Raw genomic sequence first — 23,364 nt, 5'->3', positions numbered from 1 at the left:
ACACATTTTTTTTATTTATTTTTCATTTTTTTGAGCCATTTAGATATTTGGCTTACTATATTGAAACATCAATTTACTGAGTTTTAATATTTCATTATTCTCTCTCTCTCTGTATATATATATATATATATATATATATATATATATATATGTGTGTGTGTGTGAGTGTGTGTGTGTGTGTGTGTGTGTGTGTGTGTGTGTGTGTGTGTGTGTGCATGTGAGTGTGTGTTATTATGGTCTTCATATATGTTTTCTATATATCCCATGAAACCTACACACTCCCCAGCTGGGTACTCACAATACTGACATGATTAAATTCTGAAATACATTTTCATTCATCATTTGGTTCATGTGCTTGCCAAGCATGTATGTATTCCTAATATTAGCAGTGTCCATACCACCCGATTACCTACTTATACAGGAGAAAAGCAGGTATGTTTTTACCTTCCCCATTCTATGGTATCCTTGTTTTTCTTCCACACTCCGCACTCCTACATCCCACTCCAGAGCTCTCATTTCCAGTATGGGACTGATTTCCCACGTGTACTTTCAGTACCTGTACCATGTTGCATGTCCAAGATGGTCTAATATTACTACTTAACAGCTGTCTCCTTGCAGTCTGTGCTCCAGCGTTGTTCTTATACCTTTTCTTACTGTATATTCACCAATATCCCTTGCCCCTTTGTTAAGCCTTCATCAGTGTAGTCACTACACTGATGAAGTCTTAACACATTTATAGCGAAACCGGTCTGTTGTTTTGTTCTCCTTACCACTTATTATTAAATTAACATGTCACTGTTTGCTGGCTCTGCATTTTGATTTTGACTGAGGACTTTTGGGGCCATGCAGTTACCATACTTGCAGGGGCTCACTTCTTTTTGGCATTATAAACACGATTTTGATTACTAAGGTACCTTCTCATTACTTGCACTATGCGCTCCACGCAGACCTATACAATTTTTGCAAACCCAATGAGGGTCCATCCCCCTTGGCCACTAGATCTGATGAAGCACAACACCAGGATGAAACTGCAAAGCCCCCAACCCAACCAATCCGCATCATTTTTTTCTTTCCAGATTCAGGTTTCAGAATCAGTTCCTATAACCTCACAGAGACCCAGTCTTGAGAAAATATCTAGAGGAAGACAAAAATAAATGCCCTTCTGGGAATACTTATTACTTTCTTCAAAGAAACATACTTTGCACAGATGAGGATATGTAGGTGATTGTTATCTCAGACATTCCATATGCTATCATAGGCTACCAATTATGAAGGCCCATTAGGCAACAGTTGTCTACATATATGTTGTTGCTAATTCTTTTGTTACTATGGTTCTAAATTCTAGTGGCAAATGTAATGTTATGACTAAAATATGAAAAAAAAGAAAATTTTATTTCTTGCCTCTTCTACATCTTCATCAGGAGTGCATGGTGTTCGATCTGTCCTGTCAGTTTGGCACGATACCGAAGATCCATCTGAATCCATGGAAGCATCTTCATCATACCCAAAGAAAGTTTCTACCACTGGCTTCTGTGAGGGATAAAACATGTCAGTGAGTTTTATAAGCATTGACCAACGTGATTAATCTTTTTTGAATCAATGCTTCCAAGGAAAATCACAGGCAAACATAACTTTCTTATCATTTATTGTGTTTTGATTTGCGATAATAATAATAGTAATACTCTTTTTCACTAGGCAAAAAATGGAATTCCCTTCCTTCCACTATAAGAACCATACCAAATTCAGAAAACTTCAAAACACAGCTTTCAAACACCTGTCCACTAAATGGAAATGTACCTGCCTTCACCCTACTTAATCCATGCAAAATATATGCTCCCAGGGGGTTCTCTCTCTGGTTCCTAAGCTCGCTATAACTCTCATAGTTATCTTCCTATGAGTCTATCTAAGCTCTTGACAGCTCCCATAGCTACTCTGTCTCTCTAAGCTCTCAACAACTCCTATAGCTACTCTCACATGACTCATCCTTGTAAATATTGTAAATACCATCCTATTTTAAATGTGTATATGTAAAGTGTATCCACATTTTCTTAAATGTTTGTATGTAAACTGTTTCCACACCTAATACATGAATGTTTCCTCAAATGAAGTACAGGCTAACACAGAAGGCCTCTGGCTGACAAAGTTCGCAGATGACTGCAAACTAGGAGCCATAGTCAAGTCCCCAAATGATGTGGACAGCCTACAGAAGGGCCTCACTGAGACAGATGCCTGGTGTCAGAGCCATGGCCTCAAGCTCAATGTCAAAAAGTCCAGTGTCATCCCCTTTGGTAAAAACTCTGTACCTATGAACTACCACATAGGCAGCAATCTACTTAACACCGAATGCATGATAAGAGACCTTGGGACCCAGGTGGACAGTAGTCTCTCCTTTGATAGTCATATCGCCACAGTAGTCAGGAAGTCTTTCTACATGGCACACCTCATCATAAAGGGGTTTTCATCCAGGAAAAAAGAGGTCATTGTTCCCCTCTACTCGTCACCCATTAGACCCATTATAGAGTACAACACCCCTTTTGGAATGTACCTCACAAGACATCTGCAGCAGCTGGAAAGGCCACAGAAGTAGCTCACAAAGAGGATTACTGGCCTCAAACAAACGCCCTACGCTGACCACCTCAAAAAACTCCAGCTTTACTCCGTAGCATATCGCCTACTCCGAGGTGATCTCTGCCTAACATATAAAGCTATGTCAAACCCAGAGCTGTTGGACATGCTACACCTAAAGAAATCCCAATCCCTCTGAGCTACACGCTCTAGGGACCTAAACCTTGTCACCACAATAAACAGGACACACTGGAGGGATAGATTCCTGTCCCAGAGACTTCCTATACTCTGGAAGAAGCTACCCATCTATGTCAAGTAAAGTTTTTCATTAGCACTCTTCAAGAAAAATCTTGATGAGTGGATGGGAAATAGGAAATACATCCTGGGGATCACTTCTGTGTCTCTGCTGGACAGTGGCACAGGAAACTAACTTTCTTGGGTGGCGTAAGCTATGGTACCTTGCTGGCTAGGCTTACGTAGGCCCTTGGGCCGATAGCCTAGTACCTACCTATGAACCTATGAAACTGTATAACCCTTAACTTCACTCTCAATGAATTTTGTTAAGTATGCATGATATCAAATGTGTTTATTTGTAACTGTTCTATATAATGTTATCTTTTATACTTTAGTATTACTTGCATCTAAACTATAAAATGCGTCTTGGAGCTTTTCTCCCCAGGCCTCCACTGAAAATATGTCATTTCAGCCCAGTGGACTTCCCTGGTAATCAAACTGGAAATAAAAATAAAATAAATAATAATGAGTCATATTCATATCATTACAAATGCCGACATAAAATTCCATCAAAATGCATAGTTCATGATGGCTAAGAATGTGTTCTTCTCCAAGCTGTGAATCAAATTGTGACTGTAGACAAATAATTAATGATATTCAATTTTAATCAGGCAAGCAAAAACCTAGAAATCAAGTTTCATCCTGCTTTTCCCTTACCCATCCCTCTGTCCTTAATATAACCTGGTATTCAGACTACCTGCCACTTGTTCCACCACTCTCCGGACTCTCCATTCCCGTCTGATACAATCTTTACTTATTACCACTTACTGTCATTCAGATATCCCTAAGAACCTCTTCAAAATATCAGCTGCCAACTCATTCTGTGATATGTAGGTGTTTTTTATTACACGTGTACTATCTGTACTGTCCCTACGTGTCTCAGTACTGTGATTACTAAAATTTCTCTAACAAAATGTATGCATATATGTATGTATGTATATTGTATGTATGTATGTTTCTTGTATGTGCACTTCTTAGCAGATGCTTAATGAGCCTGATTCTTATCAAAATGGCAAGATGTGTTTTTTAAGCAATCAATAATGCCCACCCAAGGGTGTAATGAGGCCCAATGTCACATGCGGAGGGCCTCTATACCCCTAAAAGGGCATTATTGACACAGTAACACAAACCCTGGACGTCATTATTGTACTTAGAGGATGGGCTGTCTGTAAAACTGTTGTGTTTTGTCTACTTTTTTATTACTATATTATTTTTTATATATTTTTGATGTAAAATAGTTCCTTCACCTAATGTTTCAAACTTGTTGTAGTACATATAAATGGTGTTGGAGGAAGCATTTTATATCCAAAATATAACATTAAACAAAATATCCAGATATTTACTTCATTTTTTTGGCCCCTTACTCCCAAAATGTGTGGTTTGTTGCCAATCATTGAGGATTGAAATAGCTAAATAGTGACATACATTTGAGTTTTAGACTTTATTTCCTTGAATATTCATGCTAACACAAATCTTTGTAATTTTATAAAAACAATATTTAAAATCTGTTCCTAATTTGGAGCCTTTATCTCCCTTTATCCACCCTTTATTTTACACTTTATGCAGATTTCTTGAGCTAAATGCTTGAGAGGTATGCAAACCTTTTTACTACTGCTGCCAGTGGTCTCTCATTATCACTCTTCACTTTCTCACACACACACACTCACACACACACACACACACACACACACACACACACACACACACACACACACACACACACACGCATGCACACACACACACACACACACACACACACACACACACACGCACGCGCTTCAGAAATGCATGCTAACACTAATCCTATTATTCAAATTGCTTTGTGATTTTATAAAAGCAATGCTTAAAATATGTTCCAATGTTGAGTCTTTGTTCCCTTTATACTTTAGGCTTCATGGCGATATCTTGAGCTAAGAGGTTGAGAGGTATGCAAACCTTGTAACTGCTGTTGCCATTGCACGATCTCTCTCACTCTTCATACTCCCTCTCACAGACACACACACAAACACAATTCCGCTTTCATGTGTGCAAACATGCATACACTCGCACACTCACACAGAAACATAAACACGCAGACACACACACACACACATATATACACACACACACACACACACACACACACACACACACACACACATACACGCACACACGCACACACAAACACAATTCTGCTTTCATGTGTGCAAACATGCATACACACACACTCACACAGAAACGCACACACGCACACGCACCCACAAGCACACTGTTTTATGTTTCATTTATTTTAACACTCACTAAATAGCAAAAGCACTGCTTAGTGATTGTAAAAATAATAGCCAGATCGATCTTGCTCTCACTGTCATGCATGCACTAATACATGCAGACATAAACACGCACACTTTTTTTTCTAATTTTCTTTTTTGTTTGTTTTTTTTATTTTACACTCACTAAACAGCAAAAGCGCTGCTTAGCAGGCATAAAATAGTGGTAGCTGTTAGGTTACTTTAAATTTTGGAGCAAGTAAAAATGTAGATTATAGGTGGGATCATACAGGGATGTGCATTTACTGAAGTGTTGCTGTCTTTATAATCTGTTGGCTCAAGGAATCAGGAGTTACACAGTACACAGGGAACCATGTTAAAAGTATGGAATGTAAGCTGAACATGAATGCAGGTAATTTGCTACTAATGGGTAAGTTGACATATTTTTTTTCCATACAAACTTAATACAGAAAAGGTAGTGGTTGCATCAGCCTTACAGATTATGTTCTTAGGGGTTAAAACACCAGTAAAATGACTACATATAAATTACATAAAATGTGGCAAAGTAATGTCAAAGACCAAGATGCTAACTACAGAAAAGAAATTACAGTGGCTAGGATTTACCAAAAGTGTGCAAAGAATCAAGGTGCAGATCTTACTTAGGCTTTAATATTCCTTACAAGTGTTAGAAATTAATTCACAAGCTTTTGTATTAAAGTGGTTTGAAAAACTAATTATGATAAAATACTAAAAACTGACAATTATGCACAAGCTTCTTTACATGTCTTGCATATGGTAGCAATTCAATTATACTGTATCCATAATACATTTTCCCCAACTTTAGGATGGCATGAAGAGAATTCATGGCAGCAGAAGAATGTTTAAAATCCAGTATGCGTTTGGTAAACATGGTATCATTAACTCATGGAATTATATAAAAACTACTATACTGAAAACACTCATCCTGCTTCAAGTGAAAGGAGAGAGTTAAAATGAAAACAGGCTAAAGGTCTTGCATAGGTGGCATGGTAGGGGGTTGCAACATACAATGGGATAAAAAAGAATGTACAGTAGTTATACCCATCAGATGAGACTGGTAGTACAAAAAAGTAAAAAAAGAATGAAAAAATGAACTGCAAAAGGAAGCAACTGATTGGCTAGAGGCGATTGAAATCTACTTGCTGGGGAAGGACTAAAACAAAATAAATATCAAGAAGTATCAAGGTTTGTTAAAGTTACAAATAAATGAAGATTACTGGTATGGAAAAAGAGACAGAAAGGAGGCAAAGTAAATGAAGTGAAATAAAATACAATACAGAGAAACACCCAGGATGCCTCAATACAAACAGAAAATGACTGACTTTAACAATTGGCTTAGTTTCTGGTATCATTCCAGTGGGATTCAATACCTGACAGCCTGAGAAGATATGATCGACAGACTACAATGCTTTGCCAGAGATGGCCTGTATCTGTATCACCTGGGCTTCAGGCTTCTGGCAAAGACTCTTGCCTCCCCTGCAGTGCCTTTTTTAGGAAAAGTCCTGAGGCTGATAAAACCAACATAGAAATTTCAACAAAATGCAAATTAAAGGTCATGCTGCTAAACGCAAGGAGTCTAAACATGAAACTGCACTCATTGCAAGCATTCTTAACCCTGGAAAATGCTAACATCTGTTCAGTCACAGAAACCTAGTTCAAAGCTGCAGAGAGCACCCCAGCTTTACCTAGTTACTCATCCTGTCATACATTCAGACCCAAAACTGTGGGCAGTAAAGCCAAAGGCAGTGGAGTTTCAATATGCATTAAAGACATACACACCTCCAGGCTGGTCAAACCGTATGATGCACAGGAGACACTCCAGGTGCAGTTAACCATTGACAAGACCACTATTCAAATCATAGCTAGCTACCAGCCCCCAAATCTGACTCAAGGATGCCCAATCCACCTATTTGGACCTGTTCAAATCTATCAAGATTCAACCCTTTGCCCTGATCCTAGGTGACTTTAACTTCTCAAACATAGATTGGAAGAACTACTCATGCCAGAACACAAATGCCCAGAGATTCCTCGATTTTGTTAATGCAAATGGCTTGGAACAGCTAGTCTATACTCACACAAGAGGTGATAATATCTTGGCCTTGCTATTAACCAACATGAGTAACCACTGCAGCATCCCTATAGTATCATCCTCCCTGGTAAGATCTGACCATAAAGTAGTCACCTTCGAAGTCACCATCTCCCCAACCTGTCTGTAGCTAGGATCACACATAAAAACTTCTCCAAAGCTGATTGCAGCCTCCTGGGGGATGGTATAAACAGCTTCATAGCCCCCTCCCCCTCTGTAGGACCTGGCACCAATATCCAAAACTACACCAAAGCACTATATGAGAATTGATATAGCTGCATGGAATCAGGAATACCTGACAGGACTAAATCATTCTCCGCAAGAAAGAGTAAACCGGTCTGGTGGACATCTGCAATAAATAAACTCTATAACAAAAGGAAAAAAATGCTGTCCAAGACCAAGAAGGAGCAGGTGCCCAACTGGAAGCAATGTCTCCTTAGCCTGAACAAGCAAATAAGAGCACTACTGAAATCCTCCAAAGCAAACTTCAAGTTCAAATTGGCAACATCTACTAGAGACAGTCATAAGGCCTTCTTCACATATGTCCGCAATCTCAAAGGAAGCACCCAGATCTGTTCAGAACTGGTGGTCAAGGACACCACATATACAAATGATAGATATAGCAAACTTATTGGCTGACAGATTCTTCAAAAACTTCACCCCTCTGTCCCCCCCATCAGTAAATCAGGACATCCCCAATACCTGCCCCCCTCCCATTATATCTAGGGAGCACGTCATCACTGCTCTATCAAAGGCAAAAAATACAGCCTCTTTGGGACCCGATAATATATCAGACTGCATCCTACGTGAACTCAGATACGAACTTTCAGTACCATTAGGCACCTTATTCAACCAAAGCCTGAGTACTGACTTCATCCCAGTTGAGTGGATGACAGCACTGTCACCCCTTTACACAAAGGTGGAACATCCACCAATCTGGGAAATTATAGACCCATCAGCCTAACTAGCCTAATCTACAAGGCCATGGAATGGGTTATCATGGACCTCATAAACAAGGACATTGGCAACCTCAAAATACTTGATCCCACACAGTTTGGCTTCGTCAAGGGGAGGTCATGTCTGCTAAATTTGGTTGACTTCTTTGAAACAGTCACCAAAGCTATGGACAAGGGGAAGACAGTGCATACTGCCTACCTTGATCTAGCCAAAGCTTTTGACACTATTCCCCACTCGGGCATAATAGATAAACTCTCTCAACTAGGCATCAATCCGTATGTTACCTGATGGGTAGCAAACTGGTTCACTGCTAGAAGCCATCTATTCAAAATAGGGGAAGCCACCTTAAGTATTCAAAATATGGGAAGCCACCTCAAGCAGTAGACCCATAACAAGCAGCATACCCCAGGGTTCAGTCTTGGAGCCTCTGTTATTTGGGATATACTTTTCTGAGGTGCAGGCCAAAATCAGTCGGTTATGGCTGACCAAGTTCACAGATGACTGCAAGCTGGGTGCTGTCATAAATTCCCCTAGCGATGTAGACATCCTCCAAGAGGGTCTCACTCAGACAAATTACTGGTGCCAGAAACATGGCCTCAAGCTGAATACCAAAAAATGCATCATCATCCCCTTTGGGGAGATTGACATCCCCACAAATTTTCACATTAATAACAATGGCCGAAGCACGCAATCATTCGTTATGGATTTGGGCATCCAGGTTGACAGCAACCTGACTTTTGACTACCATGTTGCTTCCATTGTAGAGAAAGCATTGTACATGACCCACCTCATAAGTAAGGGTATCTCATCCAGGGACAAGGAGGTCATAACCTATAAGGCCCATTATCGAGTACCACGCCAGTACAAAGCACATGCAGCAGCTGGAGAGACCACAGAGGTTCCTCACCAGGAGAATCCAGGGCTTCAAACATCTACCATACACAGATAGGCTAAAAGCCCTATCCCTCTACTCAGTTTCATACAGACTCCTTAGAGGTGACCTCTGTCTGGCATACAAGGCGATCATGGACCCCACCTTGATGGGACTGCTGCATATCTGCAACTCAAGCTCCACTCGAGTAACTCACACGCGCGGCCTCAACCTGGTCTGTGACATCAACAAGACCTGTTGGCTGACAGATAAGTATCCCAGAGACTCCCCCATCTATGGATTAGACTCCTTCTCCATATCAAGTAGAGTATCTCTTTACCCCTTTTTAAGCACAACCTGGATGACTGGATGGAAAACAGAAAATATACCCCTGGGATTCTACCCGTGTCCCTGCTGGACAGGGGCATCAGATGCTGACTTGTCTAAACATGGGCTAAACTCTTGGCTAGGCTTATAAGGGCCAGAAGGTCAATAGCCTAGTAACCTCCTATGATCCTATGAAAAAATGTATGCATACATTAATAAATAAGAATAAAGGGAGAAGAGCAATATATGTAAACTTTGTGATAACTAAAAGCATTTACATCCCTTTTGTACAACATATTTTAATGTCCTGAATGGAAAATTAAAGTTGCATATTTAAAGGGCAATGTATACTGGTTACATCCACCAATAAGGCATCAAAGGATGTGGATATTTCATAAATGGAATCCAGGAAATGTTAGCACATAAGCAATCATCTCTTTTTATAGCGCTACAGGTAGTACTTAATCCCGAACCCATGCTGCAGTCTTAAATTAGGCTAAATGCTATGTCAAAAATGGTGCTATATAAATGGACAACAGAAAGATTAAAAAGGTGGCAGAAAGAAGGGAGTCCAGCAAAGGAATAGTAGGTAATATCTTACAAAAGGACAGTGAAGATGGACTAAATGGAAACATTATAACGCCCTTGTCACTCCTCAGGTCAGCAATACATATCCCTTCTAAATGCAAACCAAAAGATATATACATATATCAGAATGTGGGCACCTAGTCCGATGAATAAATCAAGACATGATCATACTCATTCTGGTAAACTTTACAGCTAAACTCTCGGTAGATGTTTTGTTCATGAGGTTCTATTATACCATGATAGTAGTGGTTCCGTTGCAAATCCTGAAAAAGATACAGAGAAAGCCACGTGATCTAGACTGGAGAATCTTTTGTTATACGTGAACAAAACTAAATTGAAAGTATTTATAAAAAACATAGCCTGGAGCATGTGTGCGATTTACAGAGACTCACAAGACGGAGCAAAATTTGAAATGCCCACTAGGCAAAGACTAACCAAATAATACACTGAGCACTCGGATGTTTTTTCTTCAGTTTGTGAAAAAATCACCTTGTTACATCAAAGTAATATGTTAAGTACTTTACCATAACAAGTTTGTTATACAGAGGTGTTTAAATATGAACCACTGTGTTATAAAACAAGAGAGCCTTCTACTGCCTTACAGATGTCAGTTGCCATGGAATTTCCTCATAATTCAGTTAACATATATTAGTATGCATATGGGTTCCTGTCAAGTTATCAAACTGTAAAGTGCTTAGACAGTGCAAATTCCAGAAAAGTAATTTGCAGTTATTGCATTTTGCAATATTTGTATTTCTCAGATTGTTGTATAGCAAGGGATGGGAATTTTCCCTTTCTCCACTGTAGTGCAATCTCTAATTGGTATATATTAAGTTATAAGAGGTGTGGAGGTACAGGGGATAGTTTGTCACCTGACATAAACTCATAAATCTATATATATATATATATATATATATATATATATATATATATATATTTGTAAAAAAAGCATCACATATTTAGCAACCAACCAATTTTAATACTTAAAATCTAGCATTTTCTGTAAAGTACTTCTGCAGTTGGTGCATGTGCATACCTGCTACTGCATGGAAGCAAAACCCACAGCTGAAAAGGGTTATAATATGTAAGGACACCAATGCGTTTAACATCATACAGGACCATAAAAAACGCAGCCGATAATAAGTGGGACACAGGAATAGGTAACACTGCATGTGCTCTCGCCCCTTTCTGCATGCTAGTCATCATGGCTAAATATGTAGTGATGTGCAGCTCTTCACAGAGCTGTAGAGGGCAGCCCTAGCATGGACAAAGGCATATATGGATGACTGTGTTTGCATGTTGGTGTACGTATGTGTGTGTGTATTCATGTGAGTGTATGTGTGCATTCACATAGGACACCAAGCACTTCTCATCTGTTTCCCATCATTTACAGGATCTACGTGCATGGCCTCTTGCACACCTTGGGGCTTGTGCTGCCTGTCTGCATGCACTTTTTTTATCCTTTACCCACTTGCACAATGTTTTAAGTACCGCCCACACATGGAGTGTATATACTGATATGCTTTGTACCCTTGCAGTATTGTCCCTGGTGGACTAGTAACAACAAATGTCCTGCAAAGCTCTGGGTTTCACAACATGCCCTTTTGTACATCTTTAGCTTTGTTTCATCAAACAATATGTATCTTGGCCTTGTTTTGAGACAGAGTGCATGTGTCCATGATGCATGACCTGCCTTCAGGTATCCTTAGCTGCTGTGTCCTGACCAAGGAACTTAATGTGCTACTGACATCAGCAGCCTACTGAACCAAAGCTCAGCATAAGTTAGCCTACAGTTCACAGAGGGACATGGAGAGATATGAGTTCATCTGTAATTATGGAGCTGTCAGTTTACCTTCAGTGTTCTTTGGAGAAGCATTATGAAAGCTATCCATGGCTTCATCTACCCATCCATAACGCATTCTAGTAAGTAAAATCAGCCACAGCCTTATGATACCCACCTACAATATTGTTCAAGATGAGTACTTGGGCAGACTAAAGCTTTGGGCCCTCTTTACACTGAAATTACATTTAATTAATTTATTTATTTATTTGACACTTGTTGACCAGGAAAAGTCTGAGTGGGCAAAATCCTATTTTCGTTTGAGGCCCAGGGAGTAAAGCTCCAAATATATAACAAAGTTCATTAAGCACACAATGAAGAAAATTACAATTACATTTCAACATTGACTGAATAAGTTGCAGCATCAAATTAAGTAGGTAATAATATAATAAAACAAAACTTAGCATATACAATTACGTATCCACAACAATAAAATAAAACAAGAGTAGTGAATACAATAAATTGTCAGCAACAGGTAGATAAAATATAACAAGAGAAACTGGACTGTAAAATATGTCAGTGGCAAGTATTATTTGCAAATCAGTTTAAGGCTGAAATAGTTAGGTGAGAAAGGAAGGTATGGAAGAAGCAGAATAGAATTAAGTACAGTATTCTAGAAAAAATATGTGAAGTAATGGATAATTATCTCTAGGTTAGCAATGAGAAAAGGGAATGCAGAATTTTGAATAGGAGTAATAAAGAGGTGGTGTTTGAGTAAGTAGAAGGGGAGTATAAACAAAGTAGTAACAAATGGCTGGAGGAGTTGGTCAGATCTCCAGAGGAGCAGGTTGGGATATAGTAGGAAATGATAGATGAGATAATGGACAGGCAGTTGGTTTATTAAGTATAAAATGTGTAAGGGGTAGTTGGGAGAGGAGGAGATGTAGAGGTAGCTCATGCCATTTTAAGTTTTTTGGAGATAGTCCATGGTGTGAGTTGAAGGGTTGACTGGCACAAAATCTGGCAATTTTATTGTATCATAGTTCCATTTTGGTTTTCAGGGTGTATTGCATGTTGGTTAGAATGGGGAGGCATAGAAAAGAGTGGGAAGTATGTATGCATTAGCTAAAGAAAGTCTGGAGTCATTACTTAGGAATTTTTTGGATCTGTAGAGCAAGACAAATTTCTGATGAGTTTTTTTTTTTACACAGTTTTGGATCTGGAGATCAAACTTAAGTTGATCATCGATTATAACGAGCAGTCTGGTGTGTGACACTACTAATATCTTCATATTATCAAGGAATGTGATAGTAAAGATTGTTTTATGAAAGGACTTAGTTTTTGGAAGGAATAGCATTAGTCTAGTGTTTTTGGGGTTAAGCTGAAGTTGGTTGTCATTTAGCCATCTTTCGATAGAGTTAAAGGATTGCTGGGTGAAGGGTTGGAGGTGTGACAGATGATAGTGGAGTCATCAGCTTATTGTACAAGTGTGGACTGAGGGCAGGATAAATGGAGATTGTTTATAAAGATGTTAAAGAGTATAGAACCAAGAATGGAGCCTTGGGGTACCCCCACATTAACTGTGAGGAACTGGAAATATGAAAAAAGCCACTTAACTGATTGCTGTTGATTGGAAAGGTAGCTGGAAAACCATTTGAGAGTAGGGCTGGAGAAACCAAGAGCAGACATACTTGAAAGAAGTTTAGTGTGGGAGACTGTGTCAAAGGCTTTGGAGAGGTCAAGAATGAGGGAGGATACAAAGTTATTGTTTTCCCTGGCTTTTATGATGGTATCAGTGAAATAGATTAAGGCAGTGGTTGTGCTGTGGTATGGCCGAAATCCATGTTGGGCAGGGGAAAGTAGATTTTCATGTAGGAGGCAATCTAGAGATTGTTTGTGTATGCATTTTTCGAATATTTTTGATAGAGGGGACAGTATAGCTGTAGGCCTGTAGTTTGCCAGTTCGATACAGTCTCCACCTTTATGAAGTGCTGTAACATAGAATTGTTTACAGATGGAAGGGACTGTAGATTCTTGGACTGAGCTGCTCATCAGTATGGAAATTGGGTAGACTATGGAGTTTTCTGCAAGTTTTAAAAATTCAGTTGGTAGTCTACCTACAGAGGGGGAACAGGGCTTAAGTTTAGACAGCAATGATTTGATAAACGAGGTAGGGACAGGTTTTAGAGAAAAGTAGCATTATTTTGGGGAGGTGAGAGAGGAGGAGTTTGATTTGAGTTGTGCTGGTTTTGAGTTAGGGCAACTATGGAGTTTATGAAGTAGGTGTTAAACTTTGGGGCGGTTGCAAAAGGAGAGTCATTAGGGCAAGGGTTTGGTATGCTAGGAGAACCAAGATGAAGAATCTTGTTAATGGTCACCCAGAATTTTTTAGGATTTTTTTTGGTGAATTTGTGGTAAAAGATAGTAGGTTTTTTTTTTTTTCGTTGACCAGTTTTTTGTAAAGTTCCAAAGTTGTTTGTAGGTTTATAGCTGGCTGGGAGTTTGGGAGTTTTACCAAGTCTTCCATGCAGCATCCCTGTTATGCATTAGGTCTCTTGTGTAATGGAATAGCCAAGGAGCATGAAGAGATTTCACTCTTCTTTTTTTGAGGGGAGCTAGGCTATTAAGAGTATCTAGGAATATGGAATTGAATTTTAGAACAACATCATCTAGTGGTTGGCTGAAGAGGAACGACCAATTTATAGCTGAGATTAACCTATTAAATACATTAGGGATAAAGCTGGTGAGACTGAAGAGTTCTTATATTTGTGTTGTCTAGCCTGCTAGAGGGCGAATCTTTGAACATAAGTCAGGAGGTGGTCATGGATAGAATTAACAAGGGTTTTGGGGTTTTGGCACAAACTAGGACTGGATGCTAGGATCCAGTCTAGGGTGCTACATGTGTATGTGGATTTGCTGAAATGGGTATAGGAGGTTATAAGTTGAGTGTACCATGAAGATTAATACTTGAGGAAGTGACGTCAGTGTTTAAGCTATTCCAGTTGATGTTAACATCACCAAGAATTATAATTTCATTGGAGATAGAGTTGGTGGTCCACGAGAGAAAATTTTCAAGAATGGGAATGTTATTACCTGGAGGAATATATATACATAGTTTTTTTATGACTGTTTAGTTTGCAGGTGGCAATAACAATTTCGGCCAGATGAAAGTTAGGGGGGGGGGGGCTTGTAGACAGTGAGGATAAGGAAAGATGGTGTGAATATAGTATAGCCACACCACCATCTTTTTTTGTGTGGTCTGTCAGATCAGATAATATTATAGCCATATGGGAGTATTTCAGAGTCAGTAATAGGTGGTTTAAGCCAGGTTTCAGTAAGACTTACTATGTCAGGAGAGTAGACAGCAACCCAAGAGTGAAATTCACATATTTTGTTAATTAGACTTTGCAAGTTAATAGAGGTAATAGAGGTAATAGTTAGGTGTTTAGTAGGTAGTATAGTATTAGTGGAGGTAGGGGGATGGGGTTAGAATCTTGTGTGGTAGAGACATTCAGGCCAGGGTAAGGATGAAAGTCTCCACATAAGGAGATTTTTTTAAAGCAAATGGTTAGAGAAGGTGGTGTGTATAGGACAGAATGTTGTCTGAATTTTGCTAGGTGAGAATGTTGGTGGCTATTGAGGAGTCTGTGTTTGTATATGAGAAAGCTGGGGAGATTAAAAAGATGAGGTGTAGGTGTGCCTGGGTAGTGTTTATCTTTGTCGCATAGTGGATGGTTAAGTGTGGGAGGTGAGTTTTTAGGTGAAATATTAATACGATAGCAGATTACTAGGCAGAAAAAAGAAGGGAAGGAATGGAGATATATATAATACACATATTTAGGGGGTGGATTGGGCAAGTAGAGTGGTGGATAAAAAACAGGGAGAGAAATAGAAAGGATAATAGAAAGGTAGCGGAGTGTGTAAAATGGATGATAAAGGAGGTATAGAGGGGGTGGTAAGGTTACTGTGTAAAGTGTGAAGTACAGTAAGGGTGGTAGGAAAATATATAGTGTGTGTACATTATTAGCTTGATGAGGTTGTATAGGAAAAGGGTGGTAGTAGGGTAGAGGGAAGGACTAGTTGTCTAGTGAGCATTGATTGGATGAAGTAGACAGGAACATGTTACACGTGCCAGTAACTTAAGTGCTATGGCCTCATAATAACCCGCATATGGTTTGTAAGAATCAAGAGAGGTAGTCAGCTAAAGGTGATCTGACTAGGATGCCACCCACTGTAGGAACATTTTAAATATCCTAAAGTTCTGCAGAAAATGATACACGGATCTTATGTTTAATTATTATTATTTTTTTTTTTTTGAAAAGAAGAACAACTGCAAGTTACAAAGTACCACTTTATTAGAACTGCATTTGCCTAAGAGTAGAACTCTGAGAACATGTACATGGGATTATCTGTTTAATAGTGCATGGGGATCTACTGCATACTTCTTCAATGCTTAAGCATTAGATGTCAAAAATCTGTACAGTTTTGATATTTTTATTAAAAAAAGATCTAGATTTGTGGGCTTGCATAACAGCATATAAAACAATAAAGTTTAAATGCGTGGCCTTAAATACCTTTTTCCTTTTCCTATTCATAAAAGATATTTCCATGATGGTGGCTTTATAAAACGGAGCATAAGTGATGCAATGATGTTTATTATGAGATGTTTACCAGGGAGAAGATCATGAAAGCAGCATACACTGTTTTCAAACATCACCCCGAATGGTCTCTGTCTATACAGCTAATGCTAGCACATATTTTATGATAGGTACTGCTATTCTTACAGCTGTCGGAATAATATACCCACGACTGACAATCATGAGGTGTGCAGCAAATGCAGACGACTAAAGCTCTGAGCTGTTCAAGAGCTGCTTGCATTGCCCACAGTACATACTTTAATTCCTACCACCTTCAATTGCTACTGTGCGATTCTGAGTAAGTCATTTAACCACTGTTTCTGGGTTACCCCTGAAAAGGGACAGTTGCATCTAGTGGGCTTACCTTGTTCATAAACTGGTAAAAAAATGCTTCTAGACCAGATAATTAAAATTTGGTACACTACTGCTATTTAACTTGCCTATTGTTAAAGTCACTAATAGCTGATATTTTTATGGGGAAAAACAGGTAATTCTTTACAAACTCATCAAACTCATAAAAATACTCAGTGCACTGAATATTAGAAGATATATTTCAAGTAATACCTGTCTAGAAGATTTAATTTGCCAGGTGACATGCATAGGATTTTATACTTTGCTTGCTGTGCTAATGTTTTGTCAATTAAAACATACAAAGTTGCAGTGATTTACCTGAATTTGTTGGTAGACATTACCTTGCCTTGTTTGGATATTTTCTTTCTTTGCTTTCTGTATCTCAATAATTTGTCATGTTCCTGAAACAAAATATACACTTTTAAAATTCTCCATATCTGAGTTGTATCACATAATTCAGTTTATTTTTTCTCTTTCATAAACAAGGTATAATATAATAACCAACACCATGCTAGCAAGTCATATAAAAAGTGGTCAAGTTATTATAACCAAGTACATACATGCCTTTAATAAAAGTAATAAGACATGTAGCTAAAGCACTGACCTGGCACTCCAAAACATGACCCACATTCACTAACCATGATCAAATAATTATTTTTTTTACATTTTGTTGTAATGACTGTGCTGTCCTTGAAATTAAACTTCTGGTTTCGTTGGGCCGAGCTAGTAAAAAATATCCTGAAAACAACGAAGGAAAGAAAAAAAAATAAAAGACACTGTACTGAGCTCGATTAAATGTTTTTCTATGTGTCTGTAAATAAATCTCTAAAGTAACAAAGAGAAAACAGAATGTGATACAGGCAAATGGTTCCACCAAACGATAAAAGGCAATGTACTGAAAAATATAGTACAACCAAACCAGTCAATATCCATAAAAAATAAACTTTTAATGGTGAGCGCTTTCATGACAAATTTTGTCACTTCATCAGAAAACACAACATCTCTTTACTTTGATATTTAAAGTATATTCCAACCAATAAAAGCTCCTATGTAGTTAACAATCAATTAAAAGCATTAACAAGACATATGTGCAAAACTCTAAAGTTCAATTATATTTTCCGTAATAGTCATTGTGCTTGAGGGTATAGATGTCATACCTCTATTTAAAAGTCTCTCTTCAGCTGCTGACAGAGTTTTTGTAGAAATATTCCAAACTAATGGTTGTTGCGCTGCTGCCACATCTTTAAGGTTACCCCACTGTCGTTCTCCTGAGAAGCTTTCCTTTTCATTTCTCCCCGCTGTATGTGTGCTGCTGAAAAGATGTGTTGTTAACTGGGTAGGGCAGGCCCATTTGCGAATTAAAAACATTGTTTTCTTTGGTTGCAATGTTAGTAGAAGAAGAGTTTAAAGTTGTTGCAGGCATGCTGTTCTTACTGCATGCTCCCCCTTTAGGCTCCGTAGACTGGAATGCTTCCTTGCTGGTGTTGTCTTGTTAATGCTTTTAATTGATTATTAACTACATAGGAGTTTTTATGGGTTGGAATATATTTTAAATACCAAAGTAAAGAGATGTTGTGTTGTCTGATGAAGTGGCAAAATTTGTCACAAAAGCGCTCACCATTAAAAGTTTCTTTTTTATGGATACTGGTTGTGGTTTGGTTCTACTATATTTTTCAGTACAAAATCTCTAAAGTACTTTTTTATTTTTAACAGTTTCAAAAGAAGAATATTTTGTCCGTAATTGTTATTTAAAATCTTATGAGGCTTAATATAAATAACATGACACATTTTTCAAAGCAAAATAATGTTTCAATACATTGGTATGTACACCTGTGTGATTGTATAAAATGTAGCTAAATGAAGATGTATTAAAAAAGTCAGACTTGTCACACAGTAGAAGACAAATGAAATATTCCATCTGCAGCCATGATCTAAGAGAGTCTAAACCAAGTACCTGAGCACATATGTCTTTAAACATAGGGAAGCTCCTATGATATTGTTTTGCCAAAATGATAATGTATGAACATATCTGATTAAATTGCATTAGTTTAAAAGTAGATTAAAACATGAAATCATGTTTTCATCTACTAATAATTTTGAGATCACAAGATCTTGAAGAAGCAGTATGAGGCATCTGAGAGTGAGGAATTTGTTTCCATTAAAATGGACCTTTCTACAGATTTCACAAATATTGGTTGATGACTCAACCATTTGAAAGATAGTTTTACCAAAATGGTTTGCTCCGTGTATTTTCTCTTCGTATCTAAGTACCAGATTTATATGTATGCATTTACCAAAGCTTCAGATCCTTTTCTGCAGTTGTGCTTTAAGAAATAAACACTGGAATAAAGTTTAAAAAAGCATGTAAAAACATGCAAAGATTGGATTTCAGACATCTTTCATATACGATAGTGCCACTGGTATAGTAAATTTAGACATAGCTAGTAACACAAGTTCAACTAGTGGATCCGGCTGATAGAAACAACAGCTGAGCAAGCAGTAAGTAACTAAAGTCAGTTTGCCCAAGTGAGAAAAAACATGCAGACATGTCTAGAGAGCTCCTTACAATTGAAGACAAAGATGGAGGTGACCCATAGGATCAGGGTCCTACTGGAAATGCGGACAGCACAGTAACTGTATGTTGGAGAATGCTCTTGGTGTACTTATGGGCCCATACTTGTTTGGCTTACTTGCTGTACTCTGCTGAATATTGCTGATCTCTGTTTGCAGTTTATTTTGAAATGAAGGTTTTCATTTAAGGCTTGTTTACTTCTATTTTTTTAACAATTTCTTCTATTACATTTGTTTTGTTTTATGTTTTCTGTTCAGTTGGAGTTTTAAGAGGTCTTGGCTAGGGTCAGTTAGAAAAGTTAGTAAAGAATTAACATAAGCTAATTAGTTGGAGGGGCTGAGAAACATCATTCCTCATTTAGTTAGAAATATTTGGAGGCATCTGTATTTAGCTGGAGTGCTTATTTGGCTTGCTTGCTGTACTCTGCCTGAATATTACTGATCTCTGTCTCCACTTCATGTTCCCACCCTCCCGACTAACTGTTGTTGTATTCTTATACTTGGTGGCTTTTGAGTCACCTGCCCCTAATCTAAATCTGATTTTGGACACTGCTCCTAGTCCCATCTCATCAGCTCATTCTGCTGAGTACAAAGAGATCAGCTGGGAAAGCCCACCCTTTAGTTTCTTGACCTTGAATTATCTTCTCTTTCCTCCCGTCCCTCTTAACTTTTAAAAAAAATTGTAGTTTATTCAGCTACTTTCACTTTGTTTGTTTTCTTCCTACTTTATTAATTTATTTTGCTTTTGCTGCTTGTTCTTAAAAGTGTTAAATTGCATTTATTCTACTGCATTTATTACTGTTTGTTAGTAGCTTGATTAATGTGTAACTGTTACTGTAAACCTTTTTGTTTTGTTTTAAGTACTTGGGCTTCAGGCCAGTTATTTTACATTACAGTCTACACTCTTGTGGCAGGAGAGGTTGTTTACATCCTTCTAAATTAGGAATTGCTGATCAAAGGCTTATTTTTTCTGTTATTCTAAAAGTGTCTTAGTTTTGCTTTAAGCGCTTTTTCTTCAGGCCAGTTATTTTATATTAAGAAGGTTTGTAGTCTACCCTCTTGTGGGAGGAGAGAGCAGCCTCTGCCCTTCTGAGTTGGGAATTGCTGGCTGAAGGCATATTGTACCTGTTGTTCTAAGCGTCTTTTTTCTTGTTTAACTCATTCACTCTAATGGAGCTTAGGAGGTTTGCACTATAACTTCCAATGGGTAGAGCCTAAACCTTTTGACATAATCAAATGATGTCCTCACATTTCAAACAAATGTTCATATCTCTGGACCCACAGGGGTTATGAAAGAAGTATAAATTGCAAACTCTTCAGCACAAATTATTTTTATAGTGGCAGTATTCTTTAGGTTCTAGGTCTTAAACCAGATTGTAAAAGCCACAGTAAACATAATATTTGTAATATTTATTTATTTTATGTTTGTTTACCAGGATATTCAGACTGGGTGAGAGACCCATTTTCAGTGAGGCCTGGGGGGGAAAGCCCCACAAGTTACAGATAATAATCACAGTTGAAATTACTATAAGCATATGTTAGGGCAGGTTAAGAAAAACATATTTAGCTATAATATTAGTTACCATTGTCTAAGAAAAAGAAAAACACATATAGCTATAATAATAGTTGCAATTTTCAACAAGAAAATCATAATATTTACAGGAAACATAAACACAATTGAGAAAAAATGTAATTTATCTAAACATAGCTTGGGTTTTACATATGAATAGATAAGAGCATGTATTAGTCATTAAGTGTATAAGTAGGAGATGAAAAGTTTGAGTATGTTGACAGGAATGAATTCTGGAGACTAGGGTGGAGACAGTGGTCAGCTAGGATTTAGGCAAGAGCAAAGCCAGTTCTTAGGTGGGACTTAAGCAGAGATTTAAATTGTTGAGTGTTATTTATAGTTAGTATATATTGTAGGGTCAGATTCCATGTTCTGGAGATATGAATGGAGTAGAGAGAATCACCATAGAAGATGTTAGCTCTTGTGACTTGTAGCAAAAGCTTGTCAGAAGATCTAAGTTGTGTTATATTGGATTAGGGCTGAAGTAGGTTTTGGAGAGATGGACACTTTTTGGAATGATATACTATTCTGTGGGCTGTGGTAAGATGGGTGAGGGTAAGCAGGTAGGTAGTTCCAGCCAATTTAGATGATGTAAGGCATTACAATGATGTGTTCTATATGGGGAGTTGCTAGCAAATCTAGCAATCTTGTTATAGCAAGCTTCAAGTCTTTCTAGATCAGTGTTCCTTAAGTTAATGAAAATGGCAGAGGCGTAGAAGAGGGGTGATAGTAAATACATCCTAGCAATAGATTGTCTAGTGAAGCCAGTGAGATATGAATTTGATCTGTAGAGCGAGCCTAGTTTTGTGTAGACTTTCTTTATAATAGTTGACAGATGTTTATCAAATTTCATGTTATTGTCAGTTGTGATGCTAAGTAGCTTGCAATTTGAAACTGGTTCAATTTTTGTCTTGTTAAAAGAGTACATTAGGAAGGGAGAGAGATGGCCAGTGGGCTTGTTATTATTGGGATTCAGTATTAGTTGGGAGATAGTAAGCTGAGAGTCTACTGCCAAGAATGAGAGTTGTGTTATTTCTTGGAATTTAGTAAGTGAGGGAGCTGCACAGATGAGTGTGTAGTCATCAGCATATTGTACAATTATGACTAGGTCAGTAGCTGTGTGGAGCTTGTTAGTAAGGATACTGAATAGGAGTGGACCTGGAACTGACTCCTGTGGTACACCTAAGGTAACAGGTAATGTAGGTGAGAATTCATTTCTCCATTTTACAGCTTGATGTCAGTCTGAAAGGTAACTGTGAAACCATTATAGGGCAGAATGGCTTAGTTGTAGGTACTAGGGTTCAAAGGTTTTGACATGCCTATGAATACTGAGGAGAATGTCTAATTTTAACTAATTCTGTAAACAATTTACAATATCTCAGCAACCACTCAAGTAACACACATACTATCAGCAGAATTTTATTCATCTAGCTGAAAGCTTTTATACAAGGCTAAGGAGTTCTGTCTGTGTTATTTGGTTGTTGAGATATTTAGAAAAATGTGAAAAATATATCTATATAAATTAATATAATAAAAACAACAGTTAATTTCTATTTACCTGCACCAGACAGAGGTCAAATATTAATGCAGTTGTGTTTGCCATTGTGTAAGCTTTAAGATTAAATCTTTTAAAAACATGTACGTAGCATGGTTTTGGAATTATTGATGTAAATATGAACAAACAATATTTCATCCCTAGAGAAGTCAGTAGGAGTTAACTGCAGAGGCACCTGGAGGCATCACTCGTATGTAATGAGTTAAGCACTTTGTTTCCAAACCAGTTATTTTACATTAGGAAGATTTGTGTTCTAAACTGCTGTGGCAGGCGAGGCTAGCTTTGCACCCTCTAAGCTGTGAATTGCTGATGAAACCTTATTGTGCCTGCTATTGCAATTGTCTTTGTTCTAGTTTAAGCACTTGGGTTCCAAACCAGTAATTTTACATTAGGAAAATGTGTGGTCTAAACTAAAATCTTGGGGAAGTAATCTATCGAGTTGCTGCTTTATTTAAACTTTTTTTTTTTTTTTTTTTTTTTGCTGTTATGACTGAGATTTTCTACACTTTGCATTTCTAGTAATTCTGCATTTTATAGCACAGGCTAGATTCAGGCTTGCTGAATCTAGACTGTATGATATCATTTGAGCACTAAAACCAGCCATCTTACATTAAGAAGACCACCCCCGCGCCCTTGTGACAGAAGTGTGCAGCCAAGGACCAATCTGACTTGGGGATTGCTGGAATAAGGCTCAGTCTTGGGCTTATCCTTTAGTTACTTTGTTTAAAATTGTTTACTTTCACTTATATTTAAGTGTTGTGTTTGCACGGGTTTACACTTAGTTTACAGTAGCTGCTCAGAGATTGCATTACTGCGCCGTGAGCAACTCAGTTATACAGTGTGAAGCACTGACACAGTTTTCTACCCCTCCTCCTCCATAGAATAGCCACGTTTTGTTAGTCTTACAGCAAAACCTGTCCATCTAGC

The 23,364-nt window shown here is 38.0% G+C and overlaps 1 protein-coding gene across 1 annotated transcript in view; it reads right to left on the bottom strand.

Annotated features, from left to right (window-relative positions):
• Positions 1–23,364, bottom strand: part of JAKMIP3 (Janus kinase and microtubule interacting protein 3) — a 1,929,353-nt gene that overhangs the window by 793,673 nt on the left and 1,112,316 nt on the right. Inside the window, exons 10-11 of the mRNA XM_044056811.1 lie at positions 17,083–17,142; positions 1,402–1,530 (exon numbers count right to left, since the gene is read on the bottom strand). Coding sequence (XP_043912746.1) covers positions 1,402–1,530; positions 17,083–17,142 — 189 coding nt within the window. The remainder of the gene's footprint in view (positions 1–1,401; positions 1,531–17,082; positions 17,143–23,364) is intronic.

The sequence above is a fragment of the Protopterus annectens genome, chromosome 14.part0 (genome assembly GCF_019279795.1).
Source record: "Protopterus annectens isolate FY-2018-M chromosome 14.part0, PAN1.0, whole genome shotgun sequence".
NCBI classification, from domain to species: Eukaryota; Metazoa; Chordata; order Ceratodontiformes; family Protopteridae; genus Protopterus; species Protopterus annectens.
This window is presented reverse-complemented; position numbering and strand designations above follow the sequence as displayed.